The sequence below is a fragment of the Engraulis encrasicolus genome, chromosome 2 (genome assembly GCF_034702125.1).
Source record: "Engraulis encrasicolus isolate BLACKSEA-1 chromosome 2, IST_EnEncr_1.0, whole genome shotgun sequence".
Classification (NCBI taxonomy): domain Eukaryota; kingdom Metazoa; phylum Chordata; class Actinopteri; order Clupeiformes; family Engraulidae; genus Engraulis; species Engraulis encrasicolus.
The window spans coordinates 54,480,121-54,502,523 of record NC_085858.1 but is presented as its reverse complement, the minus strand read 5'-3'; the positions used below and the strand labels follow the sequence as shown (position 1 = coordinate 54,502,523).

Below are 22,403 nucleotides of genomic sequence, written 5' to 3'. Positions count from 1 at the left end.
ATTACTTTAAAGTGCAGTACATTACAGTACATTAGATTATTCTGCAGTACAGTACAAATGGTGGGGCCTAACGGTGAGGCACTGGGTTACTGCGCTGGCGACCCGGGTTCGATTCTGGTCTGGGTTATTTGCCAATCCCTCCCCGTCTGTCTCTCCCCACTCATTTCCTGTCTCTCCTCCACTATCCGGTCAGAAAATAAAGGCAAAAAAGCCCTTAAAAAAAGAAAGAAATTGCATTCATCAAAACCGTGGTATCAATATAATTTTCAATATCCATATACTGTCTGTGGCACCAACAGACTACACTCTTTCTCTCCGTATCTGATCAGGAATTGTTTTTTTAACTCCTGTTTCAACACCTCTGCGTTGCATTTTGTTTTGTGTGTTCAGGTAAAGTGGTGGACCGCAGCAGCTGGTGGGCTCTGTCGCTGTCCATGAGTGCAGTGAACCTGAGCGAGAGTGCCCAGGGCAAGATGCCTGCCACCCAACTGGCACAGATCTACGTGACCGCCGCCACTGCCCTCCGCACGGCCCTTGGACACCACCTCTCATGCCTGCCCGTGAGTGGCCCATTGCACAGTAGTGGTTCTACTCAGGGGCGGTTTTAGAAAATCTGAGGCCCTGGGCAAGAAACAATTTTGAGGCCCCCTTTAAATGATTAATTAATAATCGATGATGTATGCAGGCAGTGGCGTAACAACGGAACCCATAAGCAAGATTATTTTGGTGGGCCCCACATTCAATCAATATTTATATAGCACATTATCATACACAACTGTCATTCAGTGTGCTAAAGAGTAGGCTAACGAAAGAGAAGAGAGAAAAATATATTGCTATAGATAGTAGATAACTATCACCAAAGTCAGATGAAAACAAAGCTGTTTTTAATTTCTTTTGAAATCATACTGTTGGGGCAGGTCTTATTTGGACATCTAGCTGGCCCCAGCAGGCAGCATAATGACTGTGCCATTTCACCCTATCTGGATTTAACACTAGACACTACCAGAGAAGACCTAAGGCATCTAAGGATGATATCGCTCTAGCACATCCACAATAGCCTATATTTAGGGCACAAGGCATTTAGTGACTTAAAGACTATCAGGACTGCTTTAAACTCAATTCTCAAAACAAAACAAAAACCCTCACTGGTAGCCAGTGAAATGACCAAATAGGCCTACTGGAGTGTTGTGATCTCTTTTGCTATTTAGAATTCTAGCAGCAACATGTGGATAAGTTGCACCTGCCTGAGTGACTTTTGGGGAATGCCTGTAGGGGCAGGCTATTACAATAGCCATCTCTGCAGGTAATAAAAGCAGAGCTTAATTTCTTCTTAAGGTGACAAATGATTTAGTTATGCTGTTGATGTGAGCATTCAGCCTGCAACACGTGAGAAATAGCCAGGATAGACCCACACTCGTTCCATAAATGAGAAAAGAAGATAGAATCAGACAATTCGCGGTAGAGGGTTGATTACAAAAGAAAACTAAAAAAAAAATGGTGATGCGCCCCTTGAACTATAGATCACAGCACAACACACCGATGAAAACACAGTCACGAGTCGACACACCACGGTGCACCATAACGCACACTGCACTCGCCAGTGAACACCCAATACAGAGGAAACGGTGACTGAAGTAGAAACTATTGTGTTTCAGAAACCGAAATTAGAACTAGGCAACAAACGAGGAACAACAGGCACCTTGCGCCAACTGCGCGTGCACACATCTGTTGAATAGTTAACAAGTCCCCTCTCTAGTTCTAACTTGTAATAACTATATCGCTCACAACTCTGAAGTGACCCAGCTTCGTGACGTGATATAACAGCTAGACTACACAATAGCCAAACCGTCATGCTAACCAGAAATAAATGCAGCGAACCGACATTAGAGCTCTCAACTTTTGACTATAGTTACACCGAATGACAACAATGCGTGAAGTATGACATGATACGGTATCAAAATTGTGCTGCGGCGGACATAATGATTGAAAGGAATAAACCCCTACCGTGCCTTCTTTGTAGCTTCTGTACAACATATCTTCTGAATATCCATTATGTTCATGCTAGCACTGGCGATTGAAGTGACTTGGTTATTTTACAATTCTGTCTCTGAAGTAGAGGAGTGCGTAGCACAAAGTAACGCAGGGCAATTTGTAACACGGACTTTTTATCAAGATGCACAAATCATGTTCTACCTACATCCATAAACAAGGTCAAGAAGGCATGCTACAACATAGGCAAACGACTGAGTTTTCACTGACAACCATGACTTATTGTGGCTTATTATTATCATGAAAGGACAAGCTCCCCTGCGTCAGGGCCGAATCAGCTCTCTGGGGCAGGCTGACATTAGAAATAACGGTAGAACATTGCCGATGCAACTGGCGCTCTCTCCAAACAGCCAGACTGTATTAGGCTATTACCGGTATAATGTATCCCACAATGCAAGGCCGCAATGTACAAAAATAAATCAAAGAAAATCCACATAAATATCGTTCTTTTATGGTCTACATTTGTATTTGAAACATTTATTTGTATAGTTCTACCACCCATGTGACCTACAGTTGCTAAAAGTAGCCCTAGCCTACTATTCATTTTCTTGTGGCGTAATGTTGAGTTCAAATTTAAGTCCCACCGTCGTGCTGAAGTGTGGCACTGGCTATATATACAAATGCAGATTTTCAAGAGTATTCGATATTTGAAAGAAGCGCGAGGGCCTTCAAACTGTACTGAGTGCAGACAGGCAAGTCGGGCAGGACCCGCTACTTTGTACCAGGGGGCCCCGTGCTGTAGTTTAGGCCCCCGAGAACCTGAAAACTCATTCCACGTGGAATTGATCTGGGTAACGTCGGGGCCCTTGAAAGTCCGGGGCCCCGGGCAATTGCCCGACCTTGCCCAGTGGTAGAACCGCCCCTGTCTCTCTCTCTCTCTCTCTCTCTCTCCTCTCTCTCTCTCTCTCTCTCTCTCTCGCTCGCTCGCTCGCTCAGTCTCTGTCCATGCGTAGAAACTCCCATCTCCTTTGTTTTATGTTGTTGCACATGTAAGCTTATCTGTGAAATGTGTTTAATGGAATTTAACTAATGATTTCATCAGTCACATTCATTAAAAAATGTTCCCATTCATTGAACAAGTTCAAAATGCATCTTGTTCCACCACTGTAAGAGTTAATTGTAGCTATTTATCTTCTTTCGTCCGTGGGGCGTACAGGGCTACCTGCTGAACCGCGCAGAGAGCGTAGCCAGCCAATCAGATGGCAAGCCTATCCCCGATGGCCTGCGCTGGCTCTTCACCCCATTGGCCAGGCAGTTTTTCCTGAGCTGCGATTGGTCAGTGAAGCCAGAGGGTCATGAGGGAGTGTACAAATCCAAGAGAGACCAAGGTAAGAACAAGCAAATAGTCTCTAGTGTACAAAAACCCACACTCCTTAATAATGTTTGTCATGCAACTTAATTGGTCGCGCCTCATTAAGATGCTCCTGTTGATGGTACAGTACTGTAAGCAACTATTAATATGCCATCTTATGAAACACTGGTGAAAGCTTAGGAGTTAGGGAATTTATTTTGACTAAGTGATCCAAGTCGATCAACAACCATAAAAACAAATTCTATAAAACAATATTTCTGTGAGTGGATTGTAGTAGAGAAGTAGTGGAGTGCACAACGATAGCTCAGGTGTAGAAAAAGTGGGCTCATGCAAATATAAAATAAAACGGAACGTCAACATTGGTGCCCGGCCAATTGGGCTACTTTGGATGAGCGTCTGCGGGTAAAAATGGGGGAAATTGGCCATTTGGCGTTTTTTTCAGCCATTTTTGGCCCATAGAAGTCAATGTAATTTGTTGAATTTGGGCGGAATTTAGCGCAATTTGGCGGTTTTTGAGAAGCTTTTAGGCGGGATTTGGTCAGAAACATCTGGCAACACTGGTTCCTTTAATCTAGTGTTTGTCAACGGGTGCTCTACAGCCCTGCAGGGGGTGTTGGGGAGCTCTAGGCGGAGCATTAAGAAGGATGCAGAAGAGATCAGGTGGTGCTAATGCCATCTGGAGGCACTACTTTATTTTATTTTTTTAATACTAAGGGGGCGTTGGGAGGCTCATGATGAGGTCAAGCGGGTGTTTATTTTTTAAAAAGGTTTCCGATCCCTGCTGTAACCCCTCTCCTGTTGTAACCCCTCTCCTGTTGTCTTATGCGGCCCTCCTCCCCCAGCGGACCCCATTGCCCAGCTGCATGGCTGCTTCTGTGAGAAGCTTCTGGAACGGGCTGTCCACTCCCTCATCCAGCCCCACACCAACTCCGACATCAACAAGTGCAGAGATGACTCCGGGTAGGCTGCATCTTCTCTCCTACAGCTTTTCCATTACCTTTTTAAGTCCCTGTTTTAGCTTTTAAATTCTTTTTAATTCAATTTGTTGGTGTTTGATGGTGTATAAATGACCATTACCTTTTGTGGTAAATCATTAGAATCAATCCCATTGTTAGCTGTATTTGATAAGAAATGCTGCTGTTTCTACATTTTGGACAGCAGCATTATCATTGTTCTGTCTGCATGTTAGCAGAAAGCAATGTCTGTTATCTCACCACACAAAAAAACCCTTCTTGACACCTCTCTCCTCCTTGTCTCCCCTCCCTGCTCCCCTCTTCTCTCCTCTCCTCTCCTCTCCTCTCCTCTCCTCTCCTCATTCTCTCCTCTCCTCTCCTCCTTCTCTCCTCTCTTTGCCTCCTCCCTCCTCTCCACTCCTCTGCTCTACCCTCCTCTACTCTTCTCCCCCCCCCTCCCTCTCTCTCTCCTCCTCCAGGGAGTTTGGGAGTACTCTGGAGTTCCTCCAGCTGCTGAACAGCTGCACGGAGGAGTCGACCTCCACGTCGCCCTCCTTCCCCGCGCTGGCCAATCAAAACACCACACCAGGTGCAGACCCATCCCTTATTCGCTGTCCACATAACTCTACTTCTGCTCTCCATATAACAATGCATGTCTCTAACCGCGTACGTGATGTAGCAGATTTGCAGCAGCAGCTGCATAGTTTTGCTCAATCACCAACATGGCTTCTGTTTTTGCAATGGCAGAAAATCAGTAGACCTGCTGCGATATTCTTTTCGTGAAGGTGGAGAACTTTAAACTGTTCAGCCAGAGTGTAAAATACACTCCTGGGATATCAGCTAGTGGCTTCACATTTTTCTTGTTACCATTGAAGTGACTGTGTGTGTGTTTTTTGTTGTTGTCTGTGTTTGTCTTTGTGCCCCTGCTCTGCTCAGTGGGAGACCCTGTGTGCCGCTGGTGGGTGCTGGTGCTGAAGGCGGTGGTTCATTGGCTGCAAGGAGACGACGCAGCTGTGAGGTCTCTGCTGTCTGAGGCAGAGAGGGTCCCCAGGGCCCTGCACACACTCGAGTGAGTACTTCTGTGTGTGTCGATGTGTGTTAAGTGTGTATGCGTGCGCGCACATACACACATTCTTTCAGGGAGTTTTTTTTTTCATTTCTGTGTTCTCAATGTGTAGAAACGTATTTATCTATTCTGCTGTTCCTATTTTTGTGTTTTATACTTTGTACAAATGCTACTGGATATTACATTGCACTTACAAGTAGGAGATGCTTTCATCCAAAGCAACTTACAAAACAACTTAACAGAACTATAGAGTACTACAGGCTAAACTAAGCGCAATATCAAACTTGGCACATCATTATTCACATAAAGCTTTTGTCTTTGAAGTTCCCCTTGTGCCTGGAAACTTACTTAATGGCACACCTCTCGCTCCGTCTTTGTCCTCTGATGTGAATAATAAAGACATCTCTGTGTTGTAGTAAATTATTAAATGGTGTTTTCTTTCTCCTGCCCTCTCCTGAAGCCATCCTCTCCCCAAGGCGGTGCAGCAGCTGTGCAAGGCGGTGCAGGTGAGCTTGAGCCCCATGAAGGGCGAGGGCATGAACGCCTGCCTGGCACACTGCGAGCGCTCCAGCGCCTACCTGCGCGCCAGCATCAACGTGCAGCTCGCCCAGTCTGCCACCTGGCTCAACAAGGTGGGTCAAGACCCCCCACACACACACACACACACACACACACACACACACACACACACACACACACACACACACACACACACACACACACACACACACACACAAACAAACAAACGTACATCCCAGATCCTAGACATTAACCCACCCACACACACCCAGCTCGCCCAGTCTGCCACCTTGCTCAAGAATTTGGGTCAAGAGCCCACACATAAACCAACCCACAAACAAACAACATCCCAGATCCTAAATATAAACCCACGCACGCACAAACATACAAGTGAAAGCCCACCTGGGAAACTCCCATTGTCATTGTGACGCAGCATTCCACAGCACACAGTGCTCACTGCACACAACAAAATTGCATTTATGCCTCACCCTGGGAGAAGGCAGTTCCAAACGGTGTCGCAAGGTGTGGTGGACAGTGTGGCGGGACGGTACAGTCATCTGATTATTACATTTCACTTAGCTGACGCTTTTATTCAAAGCGACATATAGATATTTCAGGGTATTGGTTACAATCCCTGGAGCAGTAGGGCACTTCAGCCATGAAGGGTGGAAGGCATTGCCAAGGGTAGGGATTGAACCTGCAACTCTGTGATTTACATATAGTCCAACTCCCTAATTATTGCACCACAGCTGTCCCAGTCATTGAAGAGAGCACTGCTTCATTAATCCATCCACCAACCTGGTGGGTCGGAAGTCGAACCAGCAACCTTTGGGCTTCAAGTCTGACACTCTAACCGGCGCTTACCCATGATCCTAGATATAACTTGCATACAGAAACACAAACTGCATATGCTACCTGCAAGATCCCAGGCATAAACCCACGCTCAAACAAACATAAACTGCATTATGCATCCAAGATCCCACACATCACCTACTGTACACACACAAAATAATGCATGTGCCACCTGCAAGATCCCAGGTGCTTCCTGCCGGTTATTCCTGACTGTTGGGTCACTTACCTAGGTATCCATCTCTGGTGAAAACCAAACCACTAGGCATGTTGCCTTGCCATGTTACCTCTGTTAGCTGAAGGATAAATAAAAAAGGCTGGTGCCTTCCAGACTTCTGAGCCATGTTTTACTTGGTGCATCTGCTCACAGAAAGTAGGAATCACTAAAAGTAACCAAAAAGGAAAACCTCTGTTAGCGGTAAACCAAGCTAAGTGACCAAGCTAAGTGACCAAGCTAAGTGACCAAGCTGCTTTCTGGTACACCCCCTGTACCCACCAACTGAATGCATCATTACTCCTTGTGACATCCATGTCTCTCTCTTTCACACACACACACGCACGCACGCACGCACACACACACACACACAAGCACACTGAAGAACCATCAAGTTTCGAATGCATCATAAAAAAGCCTAAAAGCTGTGTCATGGGACACTGTTTGTCATCAAGCTACGTAGTGTGTGGAATCCCCCACGCCCTTATCGCTTCACTGCACGGCTTACGGTTTACCACATAGCTGTAAAGCAGTGTTTCCCAACCAGGGGTACGTGTACCACTAGGGGTACGCGACCACACTGCAGGGGGTACTTGGAAAATTTTTATTTTTATAACAAATGTATGGAGCAGTCACATAAGGACAGAGAAAGCGATATTGAACATGAATTACGGGGTACTCATGGCACAACTAAGAGGCTTAGGGGGTACACGAGACAAAAAAGGTTGGGAATCACTGCTCTAAAGCATGACTGTGATCCTTCCATGGTCTTAAGCATTTTGACAGAGGGCAGTACGTTGCAAGCTAGTAGCCTCCACACAAGTAATTGCATTTTGTTTTGTCTATGACTATATCCAGGGTTGCGTTTCCAGACAACATCGTTGCTAACTAAGTTAGGAACTTACTTGGTTTGCAATGCAATTTCCTATTGGAGATCTAGTAAGGTGCCAACTGCTTAGGCTTAGCAACAATGCTTTTGAGGAACGGAATCCAGATTTCATCCAACGCAATTGCCATCATGCTTTAGTAAATGGAAGACTTGTTCACCGTGGAAACCATACTGATGAGATTTTTAGAATGTATGTGCATGTGGAAAAAAAGACACCCACATGCTGTATCTGCACCATGTTACGTGTTTGTGCCTGTATGTGTGTTTGTATGTGTGTGTCCTTGTCTTTGTGCCATTGTGTGTTTGTACTCATTCCCAATGCATTCTGGGTGGTTGGGGGTGGCTGTGGTGCATTGTAGTTGCATTGCATGATCCAGAGAGCCGGTGCAATGTGCCTGCAGAGCAACACAGAGGCCCCCCCTGAAATCCCCCCCGCCTGTCACAACATAACGCCCTCCCGTCAACCCAATGCACACACATGAACACAGACAATACACACACACAAACACACACACACACACACACACACACACACACACACACACACACACACACACACACACACACACACTCAACGCATGGGCGCAGATAGCGGGGGGGACGGGGGGGACATGACGTACCCAGATTTTCATTCACGTGGACCCGTCCCCCTCACTTTAATGGAGAAAATATCTGATTTCTGCCTTTGCATTTTGCAATGTGCGAAATAGCGCCTCCCTGGACCATTCACTTTCATATGTGGCAAAAAACGGCATTACACTCTATAAACGGCTCTGTCAGCTCACTGTGTCAGCTGACTCAACAGTGACACCAGGTAGCGACATAGAATCTCTATGCTTGCGATGGTGTGGTGAGGTATTGCAGAATTAAGCAAATGCATTGAAGTTAATGGCAGTAAATCTATTTTTTCATTGGCTAACAGCCACTGAAGTCCCAGATTTGAAGCGCCATAAGCTTTTTGCTTCTCACGGTGATTGGCTTTTGACAGGGCTAGATTCAGGAAGTGGAGAAGAGCAGGCGTCATATTTAGGCTACATTTGTGGCTCAGACCAGTTGCTTTTGTTATAGCCTAAAAGTTAATGTCGACGACAGTCCCTTTCTTGCTAACTGTGATGTGGATTACAAAAACTGTGGAACGTGAACGATGGTGGTGGAACGCATGGATTAAAAGTTGGGATTTAGCTGCTTTCAAGACAACGTTTTAAGGTAAGGTCACTATGGCAGAGAGGAAAGAAGAAGAGAGGGGAAAGTTCTATTGGCCTGTATTGTTACCTCACCGACGCCGTCCGCCATTTTGATTTTGGTAGTCAAGGACGCGTCGCCAACGGTTCATTCATTCAGCATCAGTCAAAAACATGGCTAACACCGATCACAATTACGCAAAGGACCCAAATGCCCCAAATACACCAAAATATATAGGCACACAATGTGCTGCTGTAGGGTGTTACAAGTCCACAGGAAGGAACAAGGAGGTGGCATTTCATTCATTTCCCAAAGAAAAAAAAAGGTATAGTTTCGTTTTGATAGCCTAAGCCTGATGTGCAGATGTCAGATGGGCACAATGATATTTGAGCAACATGATGAGAACATTGTGTGTCAAAAGACATAACTTTGTGTGCTTAACTTCTAATGCGAGCACAACATTTAATTTTCTAGGCCTACCGAGTACCTTTTTTCACTTCTGATTTAGAAATGCATACTGTCGATGATCTGCAAGGAAGGCTGTTTTCAATGTCCAGCACCTCCCACCACAGTTTTAGCATAGCATACGTCACCTAGAAACTATTATTTTGCTCGTATATAATACGCCAACGACGTGCCACATCAAGTGCTATATTAACTAATTGTCTTACCTTAAAAGGATGTGTTGGGTAGGCAGATGATGCCACCGTTATGTCGCCGTAAAACAAAGTTGGATAGCCTGCTAGCGCAACAACCCACTGCATGATGAATCGAGGCGCTGAAATGATCTGACAACTGTGCAGTGGGCTTTGTTTATTCGTGTTATGATGATGCCCACATATGCATCTAACATTTTCCTTTCAAAATTTAACTCAATTAACTTTAAAATCGCCAGACTAAACATATCCACGGCAAAGTATCCAGTCCTTGTCCTATTGAAGTGGAGAAACTCACATAGACTTTCCTCTGACGGAAACTCAATTTCAACAAAAAAGCCAGACCCCTATAATTTGTGTTGTATCTCCCCCTAGTGGCAAAATAGAAAACATGAACCAGCGCAAATGTTAACCAAGGATATCTGTGATATTAAAACACACTACTGTTATTTTCTGCAGGTGTGCAGAATGGATTAATAACATCAGGCGGGAGGACCTATGTGGTTTACAGACCGATGAAATGAAGCATAGGAAAGTATGCAGTGACCATTTCGCCATTTCACAATTTGTGAACCCATTGGACAGGTAGAGACATTGCCATTTCATATTCTGAAAATGACACTTGATACTCTATAAGTTTTCAACATACTGTAAACCCAGATGTTTAGCCTGATTACTTGTGGTAATGTTGCAAATTCAAAACACACATATTCACAAAAAATAATTTAAAATGTTGGGTTGCTTTACAAAAAAAATACAACTAATTACATATTTAGAGAGCCACACATTGAGTGCTCCTCCTCTACCATTGCTGGCTTGAATCAAGCATAAGGCTTTTGCTCCTCACAAGCAGAGAGCGTCGTCAGGATCCGCAACAGGTTACACACACTGTATGACATGGAGAATCATGGCTTGTATTTATGTTCCTTCCAGGATGCTGCAGTCATTCACCGTCTAGCCATGCCCCCTGTTCACCAAAGGCCATTCCAGTCCACTAACAAGAGGCCATCCCCCTCAACCTTTAAGAACTTTGCCATGCACTCAACAATTTGTATATTGCTGCACTCTGTATTTTATATCACTGTGTATGCCTCCATCTTTTGGACTTTCATGGACTCATTCTGTTGCAACAGTTGAGATCCTTCCAGAACTGTAAGCTTATTTACATTGTCAGACCCCTTGCCTTTCATTGATGTTGACTGTGCATTGAACTATTGTCATTGTTTGATGACCTCTTTTATTTTTTAATTTCAACCCATATATGTTTGAAAAGTTCTAGACTTTTTCCATGGGATGTCTTCGTATTTGCGGAGTCACCTTATCCTGGTGTCATGTTTTCTGTTGATTGCCATTACCATCCTACATGTGTCTTCAAACCAAATCATATCTCAAATGTATTTATACATACTATATCTAGTTGACTCAAAGTGCTTTGGTGCCCTTGTCCTTGTGTTTGTCCTCACATTTGCCTGGAGTTCACATAATATTGTAAATCCTCCTGGATTTCACTTGTGCTTTAGCATCTTCAACATTTTTTACTCAGACAATTCATAACTGGGCTTACAGTGTGTTTGTAGAAATATAAACATTACAATACTTTGCATTCTGCAGGAAATCTGGCCTACTGCCAATGGCCGTACCCTGGCTAGTAGACTGTCCCAACCCCCCTAAATCTCAAGACACAGTTCGTCCACCGCCCCGAAAACGGGTCGCACTTGAAATTGAGACAACAGACTCAGAGATCCTGGATAGTAAGTGATTTAATGGCAAATGGTGGTAACAGATACATTCTGAGTGTTGAACACTGCATAGGTAGTAGTCTGTGCATAAGTCTGTTGTTACAGTTGTCACATTTCTTTTTAGGCACTGATGTACTGGCCAGTGTCAGCAATGACAACACAGTGGAAAAACTGAAAAGAAAAATTGGCTGCTACAAATCAAAGCTGTCAAGGCTAAAGAAAAAGACACCATCTATCAGCAAACAAACATTAAAGAGGGAAATTTCCAAAGTATTGCCAAAACAAGCCGCACAATTTGTCAACGAGCAAATTGATAATGCCAAAAAAAAACCAAGGGCCATTCGGTGGAGCAACTTCATGAAAAGTTGGGCGTTACAGGTTAAGGGTACAGGGCCAAAAGCCTACCGAACCATGAGGAGAATTTTCAAGCTCCCTACAGCCAGGACCCTTTCAAATATCTTGCAGAGAGTAGACATCGGGCCGGGATGGCATGAACCTGTGCTGTATGCACTTAAACATCAAGTGCAGCATATGGAAGAGCGAGATAGGCACGTTGCCATCACATTTGATGAAATTACATTGAAATGTAGCCTAAATTATAACATCTCGAAAGATGAAGTAGAAGGGTATGACGAAGGGGGAAGACCAGCCAACCATGCAGGGGTTTTCATGATCCGTAGTCTAACTTACGAATAAAATAGTTATACTCAACATAGGCCTAATAATTTAACATCATAGACACTTAGCTGTCCATGGAGATATGCTAACGTTAACGGCCGACACACATCACCCACTGTCCAGAAAGATCCATGAATACAACCATAATATTAAATCCATTTGATGACGAATATAAAGATAATGACGAACTTACTGCTAAGTGGATAGTTACTTGTCATATTTATGCAATACAAAAACATTAAGCCACTTGCCTTTTCAGGAAGAGTCAGCGTTGCGTCTAGAAGTTCCCAAAAAGGAACTTTTTTGTAGAGTTGCCGTTTCCAGTCATCACGGGTTTTTTTTTTTAATAAAACGTAGAAATCAACTATTAATCCCGTATCAAATGAATACAATGCGAAATAAGTGAATTTGATGAAAATGTGGTCGACAGAGAAAACAACACACGGTTTCATTCCTCACTCATGTATGAGTCTGAACATTGTGTTATTTACATGGAACGTCCATATCTAACAAAATCAAAATGGCGGCGCGGTGACGCCATAGAGGCAGCTGTTTCCGCTCTCTTCTTCTTTCCTCTCTGCTATGGGTTCATATCCGCTGTGACGCTGTTTGTAGTTGCTGAAGTTAACAAATGTTAATTATTCAGAAGGGTTTTTTGTGTCTCTGTCGTAGACCTGTTTTCGAGTGAAAAGACAGCTGTCAATCAAAGCCAACGCAAGTACTGTAGTCGTGTCGGTCTCTTGTTTTGTAGCCTAGGCCTGCTGTGAACATCGGACTCAATGTCTTTTTTACGGATTTTTGGAATGATGATTGCGGTGGTGTCATTCTGTTGGATGCATTTACTGTGGGTTGTTGTTAAACGGCGGTATCACAACGCAAACGTGTGGATTGCATTAAGTGGTGGAGTGAACTGAAGGATACAATATTCACACGCAGCGTGGTAGAAAAATGACGAGTAGCCTAGTGGCAGAGAGGTTGTCTGAAGAGCTCAAGAATCACCATTTAAGTCGCTTTTATCAAACATGTCTAATCTGGAGGAGACCATATAGCCTAGTTTGACTTGGTTAGGCCTACCCAGTTTCTTGCTTAGCCTACCAATATATCAATCACACGCCCCAAAACCGCGCCTGGACTCAAGTTATGTTTGCATGCAAAACCACTGCGAGACTGGTCGTCTTAAAATGTCTACTGCCATAAATCACACACTGTTGCATAGCCCGCTGTAGGCCTACATTAATAGGCCTACAACGTGAAATTTGTTAACAGTTATCCTGTTTAAAGTTTGAATTGGTTGGGAAAGTAGCACTTGCTGATGGGAAGGTGTTTAGAAGCGCGCACTGGGGCGGGGTCTTGGTGGGAGACTCGTGCACATTCTGAGTAGAAGCTGGAGCGGTTTAAACATTTGTGATGTTTTAATTTTTTAATCAAGATTTATTTGTTTTAAAGAAGAAATGAAACGAATATTCATCTATTATTCACATTAAATATTGGGCCTATTTCTAAAACATCAATCCAACTTTAAATAATTTTTCCGGACATAACTTGTTGAAACGGCAACTTAAAACCGTGCCTTTGGTGCGACAATATTTACAGGGGCGTGACGTCATGCGGTTGACACCCTCTTTTTGCGAGTATGGTTGGCTGCGGAAATATCATACATTTGAAGGACCCATATCTCATAAAGAAACCAACATTAAGATACAAATATCGACATGTCGAAAGAACACACCTCTAACATTATGTGACAAAAACTCACGTTGAATATAAGCCTCACAAGCCGAGTAGACTTTTCTTTGATGATGCACCACAATATGGGTTGGAAAGATATGCCATATTCGGCACAGGATCGACGGGCACAAAACAGCACCGCGCTCCTACTAGGCTACACGAAGGCTACACGCTGATCATTATTAAGATATTATCAATCATATGACACTATTAGTGTAGGCTGTATGTGCTGTGGTAAACTGGAAAATATGGGAGCATGTTAGGGTGCCAGCCAGCTGCCGGTTTCTCAGATCATGTGACATTCCGCGCTGTCTTTGACAGGTTGAAACCGAAGTGGCACTTTGAAAGCCAGCTTTAACATCTTATTAAACAATGGCGTTATCTCAATTATTATGCCGACAACTTATCGATCAACCAGCGCGGCATACTTGTTTTTTTGTTTATGGCAACGTGACAAGGGGGGGGACGATGCTTTGGCTGCTGCACTCTGTCTTTGACATGTTGAAACCTAGCGAAATTGCACTATCAGCTACTTTAAAAACGTATGCTTAAGTAGCTCAATAGCATGGTTTTAATGTAATCTTAATAAACAATGGCGTTATACCCATCATTATGCGACAATTTGGAAGTCGGTAGGTAGGCTATATTTTGACACAGATGTTCGTGCTTAGGGGCTGTTGTTGCATAACACAAGAACTGCACGACCGCCGGCCATGGATAGAGTCATAACTACACAACACAGATGTTCGTGCTCGGATGCTGGGGCGATTTCGTTGCATATAAAGCAATAACTCCACGACCGACGGCCATGGAGTCGTAACGAAACACCTCGACCCGCAGCGCATTGACCGAGGACCCTTAGTAGCCTACTAGGGTGCTACAATGGCAGAGAGGAATAGCATCTTTAGCATGCTGCTATCCTGCTAAGTGGCTGTCGGCCAGACTCACCCGTGGTCGCACTCGAGCTAGAGATATCCGTCAGCACACCTGCTATCCATAGACACTGCTTGTGGTAGCCTAGGAGTGTATTTCCAACCATGTCCACGGTCTCCAGATTTTTTAAGGTAAACAACAGGAGGGGTGGAAAACGCCCGAAGCACAACATTGATCTAGGTCACTTCAAAAGCCGATGCCTCCTACACGATCAGCGTTGTTTTGCCTTCTCCTTGTCAGCAACAGTTCCAGTAATTTTGACTTAAAGACACTTGTGCAGAGAGATGCCTTCAGTGAAGCTTGTACTTGTTGCAACCTGTACCATTTGGACCGCCACGAACACAATATTTTCCACTGTGCTTTGATTTACTAGCCATAGACGCCGCCATTGATTACTATAACTTTGTGGGTTCGGAGTTGGACTGTGTCAACCTTATGACGTCACGCATAAGACAATAAATTCGCACTACTGGACAAAATATTGCTCATTTTGAGCACGTTTTAACATGACTTCCCGGATAAATTATTACACACATAATATCTTGTTTTAATCACAAAGCTTGGAACTTTTGTAATATGCAGCACAAACTGTAAAATTCCAACAATTAATATTCGTTTCATTTCTTCTTTAATGTAGTAGACCTAGGCCACTAAAGCAAATACAATTATTTAGTGGAAGATGAATAGGCGACTAACAATAAAAAAACGATATTCAGTGTATTATAATCAGGGTAGGCTATTATAATAGCCTAATAACCCCCCCCCACCCCCCCGACTGACGGTCTGTTGTGAAAATGTCCCCCTCAGTTTTTAAAAGCTATCTGCGCCCATGACACACACACCAACACACAGAAAGATTTGCAACATATGTGCTCTGAAATCCCCCTGCCCATCATGCCTGTCACTCAACAACCCCCAGTCACCCCAATGCACTCACACACACACGGACATAGGCAACACACACACAGACACACACACCAAAAGAAACAGATTTACAACACATGTGCACACACACACACATACACATATACGTATGTAACCGAGGTCATCCTGTGGTAGTTCACACTCGGGGCTCGAACCCGCGACCTGCCAGTTACCGCTCCAGTTGGGCTTGGGAAGCACAGCACAGCACGGTGCCTCTGAGACTAAAGGTCCAGACCGGATACTGTATGAGGCTCCTCAGGAGGGAGGTTTACCAACGTTCTACCGCCAAACTCAACTTATCGCCACCCGTTATATCAGGAGTGGGCAATTATTTTGGCTCAAGGGCCACATTGGGTTTAGAAAGTTGACCAAAGGGCCGGATGTCGTAGGCAACTTGCCCGTGCCAATAATAAGAATTGGTGTACGGCAGCATAATTACACCATTGTCAGTTATGCCATTCCTGCTAATTGTATCTAGATGTAGACTTTAGTAATCTTAGGTTTCCAAGACCCTTGTTTTAGGTAGCGCATTGAAGAATGAGTGACCATGCGAGTCTGCATTTTTTTCTGGGAAAGTCTCTGAGGGCCGCATGAAATGGCCGAGCGGGCCGCATGTGGCCCCCAGGCCTGAGTTTGCCCACGTCTGCGTTATACACACACACCGTTGTAAAAGCACACATTGATATAAACACAGCTCACTGCTGATCAAGTATTCCTCTTTGTCACCATAGCAACATAGCATGTACAGTGGGTACCCAGTAGTTAACCATATTCACCCACTGGTTTCTGACACAGCTCTCTCTCTCTGTCTGCCTGTCTCTCTGTCTCCATCTCTCTCCGTCTCTCTCTATGTCCATCCCTTTCGTTCTCTCTCTCCCTCTCTCCCTCTCTCTCTCTCCCCCTCTCTCTCTGTCTCTCTCTGTCTCTCTGTAGGGGGTGGAGCTACTGGTGTGTGACCTCCTGTTGACCCTGCGTACCAACCTATGGCAGCGTGGCAGCAGCGGCTCCAACGGGGAGTCCGGCCCCTCCCTCGGCTCCCAGCTGGCCGGCTTCCAGAGAGACCTCAGCTCCCTGCGCAAACTGGGCCAGTGCTACAGGCAGGCCCAGCACAAGGTGTGGAGAGAGTGTGTCATGTGTGTGTCGTGTGTGTGTGTGACGTGTGTGTACGCGTGTGAGTACGTGTGTGTGTGTGTGCGTGCGTGCGCTACAGGCAGGCCCAGCACAAGGTGTGGAGAGTGTGTCATATGTGTGTCATGCGTGTGCGTGTGCGCATGTGAGTGAGTGTGAGTGTGTGTGTGTGTGTTTGTGTGTGCGTGCACTTTTGTGTGGGGTATAAGAATTGATAAATGGAATGCACAAGGTGTGTATGCGTAGGTGCATGTGTATGTGGGTGCACATGTGTGTGAGTGTTTGTCTTGGTGTAAGGTGTAAGAATTGGTAAATGGAATGTATGCCCATGTGGCCAGTAAGCATTTCGTTTCTGGCCTTATCAAGTAGTCTTAGCCACTTCTGTTAAAATCCCCAGATAGACTAGAACGTTTTGATGTGGCTGGCAAAAACTGCTGCATAGTGTGTGTGTGAATTATTTTTGAGGTACATGTCGTCCTCACTTCTTCAAAATGCATGAACGTTCTTTTTATTATACGCAATTTTCATTTGTCTGTCTGCATCATTTCTGTGAGTGCTGTTGTTGTGTTGTCTGACTGCATCATTGCTTTGTGTGTTGTTGTGTTGTCTGACTGCATCATTACTGTGTGTTGTGTTGTCTGACTGCATCATTGCTGTGTGTGTTCTTGTGTTGTCTGACTGCATCATTGCTGTGTGTTGTATTGTCTGTCTGCATCATTGCTGTGTGTTGTGTTGTCTGACTGCATCATTGCTGTGTGTTGTGTTGTGTTGTCTGACTGCATCATTGCTGTGTGTTGTGTTGTCTGACTGCATCATTGTTGTGTTGTTGTTTCAGGTGTTCCTGCATGAGACGACGGTGAGGCTGATGGCTGGCGCCAGCCCAACACGCACACACCAGCTGCTGGAACACAGCCTGCGCAGACGCACACACAGCTCTGGACACGCCGCAGGTGAGCACACACACAAACACCAGTACACACACACACACACCATTACACACACACACACACACACACACACACACACACACACACACACACCATTGCACAACACATATACGTACACACACACCATTACACACACACACACACACACACACACACCATTGCACAACACATATACGTACACACACACCATTGCACAACTCACACACAATTGCACAGCAAACACACACACACAAAAACATCATTGTGTAGCAAGCAAACAAACACGTGCGCGCACACACGCACACGCGCCCACACACACACATACACACACACACGGGTACTCTTACACACCAGACACTGTCTGCACCATACATGAACAAACATACACCATTATGCATACAGTGTCTGTGCATTTACCCACTGCAGTAAAGATTGTTTTCTCTCTCTCTCTCTCTCTCTCTCTCTCATTTTCTCCCACTCTTCTACTCTTTACTCTGCTCCATTTCTCTACCCCTCCCTCCCGTCTCTACTTTTCCCACTCTCCTCTACCATCTGACTCTTTCCCTCAACTCTTCCCCCATGTGCTCTCTGCTCCTAAACTCTGCTCATTTCTGTGCTTTTTCTCTGTCTTGCTCGCTGTTCCTCTTCTCTATTCTCTCTTCTCTCTCTGTATGTGTCTTTCTCTGTCTTCTCTCTCTCCCTCTCTATCTCTGTCTGTGTAGACGGTGAGTGTGTGCTGGGTGAGCGCGAGCGTGCCCATGCCATCCTGTTGGCGTGTCGCCACCTGCCGCTGCCCCTGCTGACGCCCCCTGGGCACCGCGCCCGCCTCCTGGCCGAGGCCAAGCGCACGCTGGAGCGGGTCGGGGACCGGCGCTCTGTGCAGGACTGCCAGCAGATCCTCCTGCGCCTGGGCGGGGGCACCACCATGGCCGTCTCCTGAGGCACCTCCGCTGGGCTGGGACCGGCACCTGCAGCCCGATGGATGGATGGATGGAGGGATGGATGAATGGATGGATGGAGGGAGGGTGAGAGGGTTGGATGTATATCTCCAGAGGTGGACAAATTGCATTGAAAAAGTTAAAAATCCTGCCAGATATTCTTTCTGCCTGTGCTCCTCATACAGAGGATTCCAGTAATTAGCTCGTCTGTGTGGCTGAAGGTGTGCGGTAGTTAGGATCAGCCGGTTTATTGAACTGGCTGGAGCAAATAGGTGGCAGGATTTTTACTTTCTGAATGCGATGCGAGATGTCTGCCCCTGGGAATCTCTAAAGGGTCGTGGTGGTAAAAAAAAAGGGGTTGGGTTGGTTGGAATCTTTCATTGACTACCATGCACCAACCCCATCAGCCATCTGCTGGGAGCTGCAGCACATTTGTAAAGTTAGGGACGAAGCGAAGCTTAGCAGTAGCCATTTTATTCTCATTCACAGCCCACAAAAAATATGTTGATGTATGTCGTCCATTTTGAAGCACTGTATATTTTACTTGTGTGCATGCGCAACATGCACACGGGCACACCTACATACACATATTCATTCACTCTCTCCCCCACACACACACACACACATAGACTGTATACTTCAACGTTTTCACACCCATAGAATTCAGATCATGATCCAGATCCTATTATGTAGAGACACTCTGTGATGTCACCTTTCGACAAGGGCTTCTGGCTTATTTTAATCAATCATCTCCGCTTTGCCAATCCTGTACCTCCTTGTTGCAGGGATACCTGTCCTCCAATCCTGTACCTCCTTGTTGCCGGGATACCTGTCCTCCATTCTCTGTAGTACAGAATATGTGAAGAGTTCAGTTGCAAAATGACTTAAATTTTGACATTTCATTATTGTAAATGATTGTTCAGACGTCTTTTCATCTATGTGCAAATTCTTGCCATTCAAATGTTTTGAGAACGTACTTTTTTTTAAAGAAAAAATATAAGTGCATTTTGCAATGTAATGCAATGCAATACCCAATTATAAAATATATACATTTCCCCAAAATGTTCCAAAATGGATAGAAGCCAGTCTGATTGAAGTCATTTTGCAATGAAGCTCTTAATGTATTCTGCGACCAGGCATCTCCACAGCCATATTGCTTTTCAACAGTTATCTATGAGCCACATCTCACACTGGAATAATTGCCAGGCAATAGAGAGGGAAAGAGAGAGAGAGAGGGGGTTGCTGTCTTTAATGTGCCGGGACCATGTGTTTGGACAGGAGGTTGGCGAATATTACAACGTCCTCCTCAGGTGTCCAAGTTTACTGGGCACATTATGAGAGGACACTTTCTCTCTCCATCTTTCCTATCTCTCTATCTCTAAGTCAGCTGCACTTGACTTTCATCTTGTCATTTGGTTGTCCTGTTCCCAGGTCAGGTGTTTTTTGGATGTGCAGGCTTTAACCTACTCTCTCTCTCTCTCTCTCTCATCAGCATGTTTCAGTTGATGGGCAGTCTCTACAATTTGAAATGCAGAACAAAAAAACACATGACAATGATGAGTTCTTATAAAAAGCAAATGAGTTAACTTACCAACTGTGGCCAATAATGACAAGAACAACAAACACAGGACCAGCAGTAGGGACTCAATACCCCTCAATATTACAACTGTTAATCAGAGGACTTGGTTGGTTGGATGGTTACACCCTTCACTGCGTTCTTAGTCTCCTCTCGACCATCCAAAGGGTTTCCCGAGAGGCATTTTAAAGCCCATATCTCTAAAAAGCCCATCTCTGACCTACACCGCACCTTTAGGAAAGTCGAGGCCTCTCACAGAACTGTGTGTGTAGAATCTGTTTGTACCTACCTCACTGACTACGCAACGCCCATACAGTGCGCTGTAAACTGTAGTACTGAATACTTGGAGGGCCACAGAGAGTGTCTGTAGTGTAGCAGACTGATGTGATGCCGACGCACAGTAGCATGGATTGGATTGGTCAAAACTCTTGAAGAAACATAGTGCAATTCTGATCATGTAGTGTGAAATGTTGTGTGTAATGTTATCATTTAGTGAGGTTTCCTTTACCTTCGACTCCATAAACTACACCCCCAAACAGCAGTCCTCATGCACACATGCATATTTATACAAACACGAAAAAAGAGAGCTCAGATTTTTTTGTATATACCTTGTATATAGCTGTGTAGAGACCAAAGTCAGATGTAGAACATTATAGCCTGTCGTCACGTATGTTGAGGAAGTGACCGGACAGACCACACATCTTTTCTTTTTTTTTGGAATATTTTATATGTTGCTATGTACAAGTACATAGTTGTCTGAATACCTGGGGAGTACTCCAAGAATTTGGCTCAGTGGTACACCAAGTTAAGTTTACCTTGAGGAAGTGGTACATCATCTAATAGAAGGGCCTGAAGTAGGCTTGACCCACGTTCTGTAGTTCAACTTAACCAGGTTTATCACTTAACAACGTTCTTGGAATCCCCCCCCTGAACCTCAAATTGGGAAAAACAAAATGTTGACCAATCCCGAGGTGTGAGATGACGAGGTAGTCATGAGTGAACTCTGGCGATCACGGTATCAGGCGAGATGTTGAGTTTTAACTGTTAATGTTCGCAGCTTCATGGCCTTTATGTTTTAAAATGTTCTCTTTCTTTTTCTTTCAATTTTAATTTTAAAAGTTGCTTATAATGGGCATCTGTTCTATTCGTTTGTTAATTCTTGAGTTTGATAGGTTGTTTTTTTTGTCAGTGTCGCCATTGTGTTTTTTTCTCAGAGCTATTTTGTTATTTAAAGATCTGTAATTCAAGTACTCTCTTTCTTGTCTTTGTCATGAACAGCATTCTGTTCACCCCCACAGTTACGGCTTTAGACTTCCTGGTATGTAAAAAAGGGGGTCAATTATAGAAAATTGAATGTTGAAGAATTTGGGGCAACAAATAGTGATGTAAATGTTGTACTTGATATGTTTATTGCTGAGAAAAACATGTGCATAAAAAGATTAGCAAAACAATCTATTCTTAGCTTTCAAACTGGTTTTAAACTGGGGCATGGGGTTCACTACAAAGGTGGTTAAGTGACAGACCTGGTTTATGTAACCTGGATGTAGTCATACACCTTATAGAGGAAGAGGTTGTTGGCATTTGTTTACAACACTTGACCACCTTTGTTGTATTTCCCCTTAGAATATTCATGTGGCATTGCCTGGGCATCTTATTTGCAGTAACCTGGACAATGGGCACTGGTGGTTTTATCCTGAGTTGATCGCCGAGACCTATGGCTATCATAGATGTCAAGTAATTGGCTTAAGCTCAACAAGCCCTCACTGGGAAATATCATGTTACAGACTTCTCTTTCCCCCTTCATTCTTCTCTTAATGTGTTTATTGTTTGGATTTTTATGTTTAAACGTTTGTTTTTTAATAAAATCGCAGATGACCATGGACAAATTGTGTGTCACTGTTTTGTGATTTTGTATCTTTAGTAATAATGCATCTGTAACAGTCGTGTAAGATTGAAAAGATGATTTGGCTATTGTCATTTTGATGAATGCACACCAGAAACTGGCTTGCTTTCACTGTATTAACCGGTACTTGGAAGAGTATTTAATATAAAGTTAAAAACCTGTTTACATTTTAGTGAGTTGTCCCAATCAACTCTTTATGGCCCAGGGTATAGATGTCAATTGAATACAGGTAAATTTGAAG

At 44.3% G+C, this 22,403-nt stretch overlaps 1 protein-coding gene across 1 annotated transcript in view; it reads left to right on the top strand.

The window, feature by feature from the left end:
• The window catches only part of srebf2 (sterol regulatory element binding transcription factor 2), a 32,220-nt gene extending 10,081 nt beyond the window's left edge, over positions 1-22,139 (top strand). The window contains exons 3-11 of the mRNA XM_063218687.1: positions 373-560; positions 3,206-3,377; positions 4,204-4,321; positions 4,794-4,903; positions 5,251-5,383; positions 5,841-6,012; positions 16,625-16,804; positions 17,655-17,769; positions 18,468-22,139. Coding sequence (XP_063074757.1) covers positions 373-560; positions 3,206-3,377; positions 4,204-4,321; positions 4,794-4,903; positions 5,251-5,383; positions 5,841-6,012; positions 16,625-16,804; positions 17,655-17,769; positions 18,468-18,685 — 1,406 coding nt within the window. The 3' untranslated portion in view covers positions 18,686-22,139. The remainder of the gene's footprint in view (positions 1-372; positions 561-3,205; positions 3,378-4,203; positions 4,322-4,793; positions 4,904-5,250; positions 5,384-5,840; positions 6,013-16,624; positions 16,805-17,654; positions 17,770-18,467) is intronic.
• The last annotated feature ends 264 nt before the right edge of the window (positions 22,140-22,403 follow it).